Genomic DNA, 13,039 nt, shown 5'->3' with positions numbered 1-13,039 from the left:
GGAGGGGTAGGTGGGCAGTTTCCCAGACGTATGATGATCCAACGTCTTTGTAACGATGATGTGTTATTGTTCTGTATAATCAGGGCTACTATTAGCACAATCCCTGGCTAGTTTCATAGGAAACAGAAGCAAAAAAATTTGGCAAACTGCCCACCTACCCCTCCCTTAAGCCAACATTAACAACTACATGTTGTACTTCTCACTTAGGGCAAAATAGTGGCTTAGGGGAGGGGTAGGCCAATTTGCAACTTACTGATAGCGTATACTCATCAACCTTGAAATATTTGTGACAGCATAAGGCTGATATAATTCAGGTTCCGGGAAATGAAATCTTACAGTGTTTGTTTAAAACGTTCTTTCTTTCTTTTAACAGATGGGTCTGAAGAAAGATTACCAAGGTATAAAGGCAAGGCGTATTTTTACCCGAGAATCTTCTTGGCTTTCCATGATATAATTACGGGTTTGTCGATCAGGATTGATGTAATCAAATTTTATATGTACGACATTGTGATCATCTGTTGTGCTGTCCACCCACACCTCTTGCAAACAGCTCGTCTCTAACTGAGAAATGACCTGACAACAAAAACAAAAAATATTATCGTAATGTGTATTTTCTTCGGATAAACTTGTTGTTCAATAATTCTCAAACTGATTAATAATTCGAAGCTACAGACAAAGAAATCCTGCATTGCAATGTGCATGTTTAGACTGATTTCTGCCACAAAACTCTTAGTTTCTGCATCTTTAACACAAACACTCGAAGCTGCCAATATCCAGCACGGTGTTACACCCTGAAGTCTATCTCATTAACACCCTTTGGACTTAGGAGTGCCCCTGACTCAATCCATGCCCACGTGTAATTGTTCTATAGTAGTAATGTGGTAATCCCCCCCACCAGAGTAAGTGCTTCCATTCGAAGAAGCCTTTCCTTTCTTCCCCACTTCTTCACGCGCTTTCTAGCTTTCTCTTTATCTTATTCCCTAAGCCAAACTGGAAGTCACGTACAATGAAACTGTTTCCCGCCAATAGTCTCCAAGCGGGCAACAATACCAAATCTACGTCAGAAGTAGCCTGCGAACAGCAGACGCATTTCCGGTCGTGGCTTCTCTCCCTCCGAAAAATAGCTATTTCCGGAGGGAGAGAAGCGACGACCGGAAATGCATCTGCTGTTCGCAGGCTACGTCAGAAGGTAATAGCGCGCTGTTACCCGCCAAGGTTAACCACTACTTTGTTCTCTCGTTCCACCTACTGATGTTTTTTAAATTGTGTTGTGTAATGAACGAATCACTTAAAGAATGATCTCTCGGCAATTAAACAATGTTAACTGATAAAGAATTACCGACTAATTGTTTAAACAAATAGAAAGTAAAGTAAGAACAGAACTTATTACAGAATTGTTCTTGTGAATATCTGTTTCGAATGCTGATACCCTCCACTGGGCTGGAAAAGGTAGCTTTATTCTTGGATCTCGGTGTTGACGTTTTATATCTGAATTTTTACCTTGCCAGCAAAGTTCTTCTCCACGATGAATTCATTCTTGACGGTTAAAAACAAAGGCACTGCGGAGCCGTCATCATCCTCTGGAGTGGACAAGAGTGTTACCAGAAAATGTTGGGCATCAGAAATATCTGTTCAAAACAAAGACAAACAGACCAAACGTAAGGTTGTGTGACTGGCTTAAATAAAAGCTCGTGCTGTTCTCTCGACGAATTCCAAGAAACAACAAATAATAGACACAGCATTCCCAATAAAAAGACACTAAGGGCGCTTTAAACAGGGTCACCCAACGACAATTTTCGGAAAATATCTGTTCGGAAGACGATTTGAGATCTAGAATTTTCGGAACATTTGTTGTAAAATTTCTTGCTTGCCTGCTTCTCCTAGGATTTTCGAGCATCTAAAAAATGGTATAATTGCCCATTTTTAACGGATTTTTACCCTTAAAAGGTCACCTAGAATTTTCGGGAGCCTTTTTTCTGGCTGAAATTTTCGAAAAGGTAAGTTTTGATCCCTATAATTTTCGGAGCACTAGACTTTCAGCTAGGAAATCCGAACAGATGAAAAATTTTTAGTGGATAAAAATATGCCTATATCTACCCTTTAAATACTAAAATACGTTTAACAATGCTATGTTTAAGTGGTTTTGAACTACATTCTCGTTGGGTGCCCCTGTTTAAATTTGTTATAACTCACCGGCCGGACCATTCCTGCCGTCGTAACGAGAATCTTACATTTAATTTAAAAGGTAGCTTGAGCAACAGTAAACATTTAAGCCAAACCCGAATTTTTACAGTGCTATAATTATTGGTAGCTTACCTTCGTCTGAAATAACGCTAATGTTGCTTCTAGGACTGATTATTTCCGTCCTATCCTCTGAGACACTTGCTACGGATTCTGTACGGACAATACTCGCCGCTGAAAATATTTTCAGTGTAGATCAAACATTACACACCTTTTGACACGTTTTTCTGAATATATTGTCTAAAAGTTTTTTTTAACTATGGATCCTAGACTCTTATGATGTTTTATTTCACCGAATTTGTCGATTTTGTTTCGTAATTTTCCTGTCGTTATTGGTTCGAACCAAGAATTCACGTCATATCAAATTCTCGACACCCTGTGCGGAAGACTTCAATTACTCGTAGTCTTCCAGTTCTGTCATGTACTTGGCTGTGAAAACTCTAAATAGGGATCTGTCGCCTTCATTTCTTCCGTTATTTTGTGAAACAGCCATTAAACAACTCATCTGCTTTTAACCAGAGAGGTTCTGGCAGGGTGTTGGTGCCTTAATAGTTCTGACAATTAAAGTAAAACAATTAAACAAAACAACAAGTACCCTGGTAGCCTGCGAAGCGCAGACGCATTTCCGGTCGGAGGGAGAGAAGCGACGACCGGAAATGCGTCTGCGCTTCGCAGGCTATTACCCTGGGTGCCAGAGGCTTTTCATGCGCGGTTTCCGGTAACGGTCAGTCTTCGGCCTTCAGCCGAACACGTGTCGGCCTGCGGCCGACGAAACGAAGCTCCCCGTCGCACGCGAGAAAAAACCTGTGGTACCCAAGGTAAACAACAGGCAAATTTTGAACAAACCTCGATCCCGATCGGGTGGAGATTGGACTGACGGAATAAATGCATCCTCATCAGGAACTACTTGAGAAATGGAGGGTAACCAGCCTAGAGGGGATTATTACAATAGTTAAGTTTTTATCTAAAAATAAAGGGAAAGTTGCAAATCAGCTAAATGTATCAATAGCACAATGCTTGAAATTTTAGAACCGTATCGTTATTCATATCTTGCTTAACTGAACCTCCAGTAGTCAAGTAGTAGTAGTTTCTTTCTCGACGATAAGCGTGCGAGATTTCCCACAAGTTGCGTCAGCGAAAATCATCTCCTATGAACAAACGCGATCCGAGAGAGGTGAAGGAAGAAATTAGGCTTGTCCACAGGAATCCAGAAATTTTTGAAACCACACATTTTTTTTATCCGGATTCGTGTGGATGGGTGCTTGAACGGCTCTGGAGAATGTTTTCAAAACAGTGGGGTTCCGGTGACCAGATTCATTGGTTTCGTTTGGGCAGAAGCGGCCAATTCGTGTAAAAAAGTATGTGGTTTTAAAAATACCAGGATTCGAGTGGACCTAGCCTTAAAGACTATGGTCTGTACTACCTCCTTTGCGCAAGGCTTCTCCAGGCAAGGGAGGATTTTGATTTTTGCGCGGTGAGCTGTCGTGTTTTGCTCAATATTCTGAGGGAAAAAAATGACAGCCTACTCGGCTCAGCAATATATCGTCAAAATTTGGCCATTTTAACAGGTCAATAAGACCGTGTGATTAATAAATGCGAAAACTCCTCGACTGGGCAAATTTGTGCTTAACTTATAAAGTCCGTAAAGGCTGGTATTTATAATGGGAGTAATCGTTGTTTTCGTTTATAATCAGCCGCTTATACGATGGTTTTGGCTTTGAAATTGTAAATTGCACTAGCCTCCCACCAATGTGGCCCGGGTTCAAATCCTGGCGTCGACGCCATATGTGGGTTGAGTTTGTTGTTGGTTCTCTCCCTTGCTACGAGAGGTTTTTCTCCGGGTACTCCAGTTTTCCCCTCTCCTTAAAAACCAACACTTTCAAATTCCAATTCGATCTGGAACGCAGGGACACGTTTCAACGAGTTCTTATGAACTGCTTAGTGCTCCGTGGGTAAACAATTACAATTTACAAAACAAATTACAATTTTCAACAAAGAAGTAGGATTCTAAGGATTCCAGGATAATTTACAATCTACTCTGATGTCTCTTCATTTATTTTTGTTAAATACTTTATTGGCCTGAGTACCTTCTCCACCCAACTGCCTCAATTTCTTGAGCTGTTCTACATCATTCTCATGCTCCAATACTTGTTCTATGGGAGCTACAAATAAAATAAATGGTAATTACGAAAGTGACAAAGAACTGTACTGGAGTACCTGTTTATACGTATTTTTTTTTTAATGAAAAAATTTCCAACAGATATATGAAAATGAAGATCAAGTCGTTTTCACAGATACCTCGTATACTTGATTTGGCTTTGAATTGCGAAGCTTTGTGATTGGATAAAAATCTCGCGCCACTTTCTTAACCAATAAGAATAAAGCCAGCACAATCGTGAATGGCTGACAAAGTTTTCCCGCCTTTTGCCTTTAGTGCCAGCAACATGTATTTGCTACGATTTGATTGGTTTATTTGATTGAAACCGTCGGATGCGATTGGCTGGAATAATTTGGCGAAACTCCGCTCTTGTTAGTACATATGTATTATCTGAGGCCCTGTCCATACTAAGCCTGTTTTAAAGACGGTTTTTCTTTTACTGGAAACGATTAAATTGTTTCCGGTCACTACAGAATACGAGAAGTCCCACTTCATAGTCAACTCCTTTTATAGCGGACACCGTAGAGCCCTTGAGTTAGTAGCAACATTAACGAGAGTCCGTAATAGCGGGAGTTTATTTCAGTTAAACAACCATGATCTACTTTTGCCTGGGATTTAGCTGCTGTCCATATTATCGGGGTGTCCGTTATATATGACTGCAAGGCGAGTAGTTGACTGTACTCCTTTCGGAGGGTAAGTAGCATGAGTCAAATATGGAATTGTGGGCGAAAATTGCCACTCAAAAAAAGGTGACATGCGGGGAAATAATTAAACGTTAAACCCAGCCAACATTTTATATTTTCCATTCTGCAGATAATTTTCAAGAAGCTGTGTTTCCCGTGACCGTAAACGTCAAGTGTTGACAACAGGCAAACCCGGACAAAAATTGTCTTGAGATTTATCCGGATAATTGATAAAGGCCGGTCTTTTAACATACAGGAAGCTACAAAATCCATAAAGGTAAACAAAATAATTTTGAGCAACTGAACGAGATAAAGACATGGCCTTACTAGGGCAGGGAGTAGTCGAAGGCTGGTCTTCTGATACAACTTCACTTTCGTCGTCAAAGTCGATTTCTCTTGCTACCAGTCGTTTGCCCTTTTTACCTTTCTTCTAAAATATTAAGCAAAACGTAAGAAAAAGTATGACTATCTTGACAAACAAAAAGCTAATGATTAGCTTTTCTTCTATTGGTAGGTTACTCAGTCATGTACCAGCATTAAAAACACCTGGTTGATTTATTTTTCTGTTATTATTATTACGTATTTTTGCGAAAACTAACCAGGCGAAATTTAATACTCTGCCATATAACTCTTAAATCATCAAAGAAATGGGAGAAAGCAGGAGTTTTGGCGGTAGAAAAGGGTGAGACAGCTCTTCCTCTTGAAGATCCATTCGAAGAAAGTGATAATGTCTTTCAGCTGTAAGCGCAAATAGACGGTGTCATGTACTCTTATATCGCTCTGCTTTGTTGAGCAGGAACATTTAAAACAGTTTTCAGTTTCGTTTTGTTGTTATATGGTCTCGTTTCAGCAGTATTAGTGAAAACTCTTGTTCTGGAAAATTCAAACCGGCTGTGCCAATTCCGAGAATAACCGTTTGTTGATGAAGATCAGTATTTCGACAATTAACGCAACATTCAGTTCCTTTTAATACATATTTTTGGCCAAATCGCGAAATCAAGGCTATGTTCACACTAAACTGGATAACTTTTCACGGCGCCACAAAAAGCTATCCGGGAAAGTATGAGCAGCAACAGCCCGGGGCGGCACAAGTCCAGCCTGTGAACAAGCCTTCTTATGCGGGCGAGCGAAACGAGCCGCGCGAGAACGCGTGAGCAAGCGGCGAAGCCGCGAGGGGCTTAGCGTCTCCTCTCGCGTGCCTCTCGCGCGTCTACTTTTCACGATATTTCCCAATTGGAGAGCTTGCTCGCAGCGTAGCACAAGTTGTTCACACACATCGAAACATCGTGCTGACGCGGTTGGTCGAGAGGGTTAGGTGCACTAAATTTCCAGTCCTCACTCGTAAATATTTACTTCCGTCTCCAAAATGGTAAGGAGCTTTAGCATCGACGACGGCGACGGCGACGGCAGCCAAAACGTCACTTTTAAACTGATTTCACCTTTTTTCAAACTAAGTCGCGTTAATTCCAAGTCACTGAAAATGTCAAATGTAGGCGAAGTTCCCTTGAGTTGATTTCTTGGGGACCGCACTCAAGTTTAGAAAGAGAAAGGAAAGTTCGTCGTCGCTTGTTTACGACCTCCATGAAACGAAAAATTACGCATTTTCACGTCGTAGTCGTACAGTGACGGCAAAGAAATGTATAAAAAGAGTGATGCACGTGTAAAGTTGTTTTCTGTTTGCTCTGTAAACCTATTACTTTTTTGACGTTCTCGTTGCTGTCGCCGTCGTCGCTGCTAAAGCTCCTTATTTTACGTCCGCGACGGGGCGAATAGATATTCACACTGCACCAAAGTATGGCACAAAACCTATCCGCTATGTGACGCTCCACTTTCGATATCGGCGGGACGCAGCTTCGCTCCGTCATAGAAATCGCCTCGCCAAAACCGCTCTTGAGTGTGAACATAAGCACTAGTCCGTTATGATTTTCGTTGCCGCGCAAAAGCTATATCCTGCACAGTTAAAGGTTAAAAAGGTTAAAGGCATGTTTATAGTGGAAGGTGCACTTAGCTAGTCAGCTAATTTACAGGCACTCCACTCAAATATTTAGAAACAAATAATTCAACTACAACATAACAGGATTAAAAACCCCAACTGGCAGAAGGCAACCAGTTGGCTATTTACAAGCGTGGCCGAGAATTTGAACTCGGGACGACCGAGCACAAATCCAGCGAGTGGCCAGAGCGGGACTCGAACCCGGGACCGCCGGATTGCGAGTCCGACGCGCTGACCACTCGGCCACGCTGCCTCCTGGTCAACAGTGTGAACAGAACCTTAATTCGCGCGGAATATGTCTTTTTCGTTTCTGCCAAATTAAATTCACCCGAAAATAGGTAAGTTACCTTGTATTTCCTTGGTTTAGGTGTTGAGGACCCCGATTCTTCTTGAGATTCTGATGACTCCATCAGGTCTTCAGCTACTTGCCTAACGGCCTTAACACGCGGATGTGGAAGAGTTGGTTCAGGAATGTACGATAACATAGACACTGGCTGGACATTCCTTCCAAGGAGCTACAGGAAACAACCGCACTTTTACTAGGTATTGTGTTGGGGATAAGATTGCTCAGCGTTTTTGTAATTTTTTGTTTTCAGTCGGTGATTGTAGCCAAAGCCCAGGGGCCCGTTTCTCGAAAGCCCCGGAAACTTTTCGGGCCCGTAAAACCATAGCAAAATCTCGAACCTTACGATTACAGAGCTGTTTTATTCACATATTCTTAATATGAAGAGAGGTTCCCTACATACAAGAAGTTTCAGGCGTATACACTTCTCCGTTTTTAGGTACAGTTGAACTAAAAACGGCTTTACGGGCCCGAAAAGTTTCCGGGTCTTTGGAGAAACGGGCCCCAGGATTCTGGATTCTACGAGCAAAAATTCCCCGGATTTCTGATTCCGGATTCTGAATTCTCTAACATGGGGTGAAAGGGCGAAATGAAGCTAAGGTGTGCAAGTACAACGCCCTGTCATGGAGGCTAATCTAAATAAATTATCTTTTTACGGGCGCATTTAACTTAACAATGTACTTACAATTTGTTCTTCTGAGTCTAAAGGTTTTCCATCAATCTGAATCTAGAAACAGAGAGGAATAGAAATATTATTGATCTCAAACTCCTCAAAGCCTTAAAGGCATGTACGTTGTAATATTGTCATTGTCAACTTACCGGTTCCACTCTTGGTATGGGATACAAACAAGCAATTGTGGCTCGGCGGTAGTAAGGACAGAACACAACTGGATTGCCTTCAAGATTTAGCTACGAATAAACAGAATCTGTTTCTAATAATCCTTTCCACAGATGTTTTTACTTTTTTAATGAATTTTTCGGTGTGCACAATAGCGAGCTCGAGAACGAGCAAGAACCCACAGTTTTTATTAGAGAGCTTTAGATTCTAAAACGAGGACGACTTTCTCAATACTAAGTAGTGCGTACGCGTGAACCAGTGTCATTTTGGCGGGAAAACGTGGTCGTCGTCGTTTACTACAGGTTTTAGCAAAAAAAGCCGCAGTGGTGGAAACACCGAGGTGATGACACACTGGACTATTAGCAACGACGATGTTTAGCGCAGCACATCGTTGCAATGTTGGAACAATGTTGCAACTATTCGAAACAATGTCGCAACAATGTTGCAAAGCTGGGTTGCGCTAAAAATCGTCGTTGCGAATCGTCTCGTGTAACATCACCTTTCAGGCAAGTAATCAAATGTTAGAAGTTTGATCATTTTGCTAGCGGGAGAGGGCTTAATCTCCTTCAATATAGATAACAGTGCTAGCTTTTTTGGTGAAAAACAAGTATGATGAAGCTTTCCGGTGAGTCTATTTTATGAGAATTCGCGAAAAAACTTTAAGTCAAATCGTGTAGTCGTATAAGTCGTCCTTGTCCTTGAACCTAAAGATCTCTATTTTCATACGCGTGCTCAACAACTCAAAAGAGAAAATAGAGGGTCTGTGAACAGGCTAAGGGGGCATAGATCTTGACCTGCAAAATTCCTCCAAACGGATTTATTCTGTCTCTATCCTAAGTGGTTCCTGCTAAACCGAGGAAGACCAAGAATACGGGATGGAGGAACGACTTGGACAGTTTCATAAAGGTGATGTTACACGGGACGATTCGCAACAATGTTGCAACGCTGCGTCACGCTAATTGTCCCGTGTGACATCACCTTAAAACGCTGACATCGTGTCGCCAAAACGTGGACCAGTAAAGGTCAATGGGGGAGACCTACGTCAAAGGATGGACATTCAACGGCTGAAACTGAAGTGGTTCCTGCTTTAAGGAAATTTTTGCAACAAAACAAAAACAAATGATTCTAAACATTCCACTACAATAGTACTTACAGATATCAGATTATGCAAATGGGCCAGAGGTGTTAATTCTGCTAACGAGGCTATGCAGTTGAACGATACATCAAGAAGCCGCAATTTATTGAAAGTCTCTATACCTGCAGGAAAGAATACTAAGTAAGCCTTACTTGGCCCATAACACATCAGTTTTTGCAATTTTCTTGATTTTTGTGCTTATGACAAAAAAGCTAGGATGCAGTACTGCCGCCTGGAAATTTGTGTCAAATGGCGTCAATTCTATATTGTCCACATCTTCCAAATAGAGAGGAGAAGTGTGACGTCACGTTACCATGGTAGCACTTTTTCTGGATGACAACAAAACCAAAGACGACGGCGATAGCAAGGAGAACGGCAAAAAATATATGTTTATATTAACAAACAACAACTCTGCACGTGGATCACGCTATTCTGTACATTTCTTTGCCGTTGATGCACAACTACGACATGAAACTTCCTAATTTCACGAGCCCGCTTTATGGAGTACACGTAGGTGAACAAAACACAAAAATTGGCACTTTTTTTTAAACTTAGATAACGATAGATACGGTCCTAAAGAAAATTTCGCCAAGATTTGCCACATCAAATGAAATTGAATAAGATCGGTGAAGAATGAAATAGTGCGAATAGACTCTTAAGTGAATTTATCGCTTTGTTGTCATCCCAAAATTTTGCTGCCATGGCAACGTGACGTAACGACTTCTCTCTATTCGGTCACTGCCAGCTGGTCATCAAGAATTAGCTGGGGGATTGAAGTCAATCAGAGAGGGCAAAATACTCCGAATGAATAATAATTAACCTATGCAGAGAGTTAAGATTACAGTGGAAGATCTCTTAATTCACTCTGTTGATATTCCAAACCAATCAGGTGAGAGTTGAACTCCTTTCCTATGTAAATGCTTTCTTTTGTTCAAATCAATGAATTAGCGACCAATTTGGTGTCCCAAATAAATCCTGTGGGAGTTGAAACTTTTTCTTATTCACACGCTTTCTTTCATTCCAATAAACTTGCATCTGGCCACTTGAATGAAAATGCTTTATATCAACCATTCTCATAGGCGGCCAGCTCCAGTTGCCGGCACCTTTTTTCTTTTCGTTTTCTGAGGGTGTCTGCATACAATTAGCCTGCAGAACAGGCGTTGTTTTTTCCGCCTTTTACAGGCAAGCGCAAAGCAAGCAAGGGGTGCCTGGCATGTGCCACAGGGGAAGGTGCCTTCCCCCATCACGCCTGTTTTGCACTCCATGCCCGCTTTGTGCTTCATTCACCCTCTGTACTGCATTCATTTTTTTCAGCAGCTAGTAAGCTACCATCCCAGTGCACGTTCACAACTATATAAATAAGGGGGAAATAGCATCCGGTCCACATGTACGCAAAAAAGACCAAGATATCTCTGTAAAAGGTTACTAAGGTTGCTCATTGATACCGGTAAGTATTTATTTATTTATTTATTTTTTTGAAAACTTTATTTTATTTATTTGCTTACCTTTCAAGTTTTGCAGATTGTTGTTTCTGAGGATAAGTGTTGTCAACTTGAATTTGATGGAACCAACTTGCACTGGAGGGACAGGTATTGAGTCCATATGGTTAAACCCCAGGTTAAGGTGCTGAACTTCAGATAAATACTGTAAAAAAAACACACACATCATTTATTTCATTAATAGAGCCGGTTTGCTCAGGCATTTTAAGTTACTGACCACTGTATATTGCAAGTCAGAAACAATACTCAAATTGACCCTTCCTGGTTTTTTAAACTTTTGACATGGACAAGTTGTAGCCTGTGAACAGGCCTTTGGTCCCTTCCCTTTCCTCGCTATTTTTTTCCCCAAACAGAGAGCCTGTCAAGTTGGGGAAAATCCGTCCAGACCACTGGAATGAGTCCCTTAAAATTAATAAAATTACCAAGTTTAAAAGTGATTTGTTGAAAACTAACAAAGTTATAGCTCTCCAAAGTAACAATATTTTACAGACATTATTTTGTATGGTGGGGGGTACAAACTTGCCCCCCCCCCCCCCTTCCCCTGCCCCCACCATACAAACGTTTGTAAATTTTCACAACATTGCAGAGCTATATCTTTGCTGGCTTAAGATGTATCACTTTCAAATTTGGTGATTTTTCTAATCATTCCAGTGGTGTTGATGGATTTTAAATAACTGGTCCACGTGAAAAGTTGAAAAAACCGTGGAAGGAACTACATGTATTCACCCTCCTGAGTGAAAATTAGTTTAAGATTGCTTGTAGAATCCAAGTCTGTACTTTTGATTAACAGTGCTACGTCACGTGGATATTCGGCTGTTTTAGGTCACTGAATTATTCAGTGCTGAAGTTATTACTTAGCACATTAACTTGTACAATAACAAAAGAATGTTCTGGGGAAAGGTACACATGTGTGGATATTTTTGGGAACACAACAATGCTAACCTGCAAGGAATGAGATTCATCATCTTCAGTGCTTTGAATATTGTTATGACTCAGGTTCAAAACTTTCAGCTTGGGCAAAAGTTTCTAGCAAATAGAGCATAACAAACAACAAATTAGTACCAAACCTAATGATTTCTTAATGACATTTCTGCATAGTGTTATCATAAATGGGTGTGCAAAAAATAAGAAATTTCTCTTCTTGTGTTGAAAAACATCCCTTGTTTGCTGCCCTCTCTGATCATCAAAGCACTCAAAGAGAAATGTTATGTCCCCGTTTCGCCATGTAATGTTATATTCATTATTATATACACTGTAAAGACCAATGATTGCAGAAAATACCAAACCAATTCACTTTAATAATTTTATCTGATGTTACCATAGCAACACTGATCTTTTCACAAATTTTGCCATTAGTCTATAGAAAAGGAAAATGCACAGTGATTTAAAAAAAATATACAGAGCGGATTTTTTGCAAAAGGGGAAAATAAGAAATTTTTTTCCAGTAGAAAATAATTTCCTTGCCTGGAATTTTTTTCATTTTTTCTCTGGCATTTCCTTTCAACTCTAACGAAATATTAAAGCAATGAAAATAGGGGGTCACCAGACTTGTTTTCCTGTAAAATACTTCGGGTCAGTTGTTTAAACGAAGTCTAACTTATGCCACGGTTTAGCAAATCTTTGGACCTCCATATATCTTCCGCAGCGGGTAATTTAAAAAAAATAAGTGCTTTTCCAGTCTACACCTTATGCTTTCATGAACCTTCTCATGATAAATGGTGTTGAGATAAAAGCATTTTGCAAACTGAAAATTACTAAGAATGTGGTTTTGTTTAACACTGGCTAAACTCCGTTTAAATAACTGGTCCTTTGAGTTTTCACAAATCCCACACATGTTCTCTTGCTTGTAATATCTGAATTCTATAAGAACATGGGTTACTCGTGCACTGTGTTAACTACGCTGACTGTTGTGTGTACACTTGCAGGCATCCGTCAAGTTTGTTTACAGTCATTGCAGAGATGAAGAAAATTAGGCGCGTCCAATCAGTACACATTGTTATTAGGTTTTCCCATTCAGAGGAATGTTTGGTAACTTGAGACTTCACCTTCTGGACTCACTTTTCAGCTTCAAGAGACAAAGTGAAGTGGCAAAGACACAATTACATGTACTTGTAGGAGACCGTCGGAAAAAGCAAATTTAAGTTTTTCA

At 40.6% G+C, this 13,039-nt stretch overlaps 1 protein-coding gene across 1 annotated transcript in view; it reads right to left on the bottom strand.

Annotated features, from left to right (window-relative positions):
- Nucleotides 1-13,039, bottom strand: part of LOC140930410 (serine/threonine-protein kinase 11-interacting protein-like) — a 35,040-nt gene that overhangs the window by 15,232 nt on the left and 6,769 nt on the right. The window contains exons 7-18 of the mRNA XM_073380095.1: nucleotides 11,833-11,916; nucleotides 10,897-11,035; nucleotides 9,410-9,513; nucleotides 8,238-8,327; nucleotides 8,104-8,145; nucleotides 7,423-7,590; nucleotides 5,410-5,512; nucleotides 4,329-4,403; nucleotides 3,088-3,171; nucleotides 2,317-2,415; nucleotides 1,501-1,628; nucleotides 424-573 (exon numbers count right to left, since the gene is read on the bottom strand). Coding sequence (XP_073236196.1) covers nucleotides 424-573; nucleotides 1,501-1,628; nucleotides 2,317-2,415; nucleotides 3,088-3,171; nucleotides 4,329-4,403; nucleotides 5,410-5,512; nucleotides 7,423-7,590; nucleotides 8,104-8,145; nucleotides 8,238-8,327; nucleotides 9,410-9,513; nucleotides 10,897-11,035; nucleotides 11,833-11,916 — 1,266 coding nt within the window. The remainder of the gene's footprint in view (nucleotides 1-423; nucleotides 574-1,500; nucleotides 1,629-2,316; nucleotides 2,416-3,087; nucleotides 3,172-4,328; nucleotides 4,404-5,409; nucleotides 5,513-7,422; nucleotides 7,591-8,103; nucleotides 8,146-8,237; nucleotides 8,328-9,409; nucleotides 9,514-10,896; nucleotides 11,036-11,832; nucleotides 11,917-13,039) is intronic.

Source organism: Porites lutea, chromosome 3, assembly GCF_958299795.1.
Source record: "Porites lutea chromosome 3, jaPorLute2.1, whole genome shotgun sequence".
NCBI lineage: Eukaryota > Metazoa > Cnidaria > Anthozoa > Scleractinia > Poritidae > Porites > Porites lutea.
Note: the sequence above shows the minus strand (reverse complement) of the source record. Positions and strands in the feature narration are given on the sequence as shown.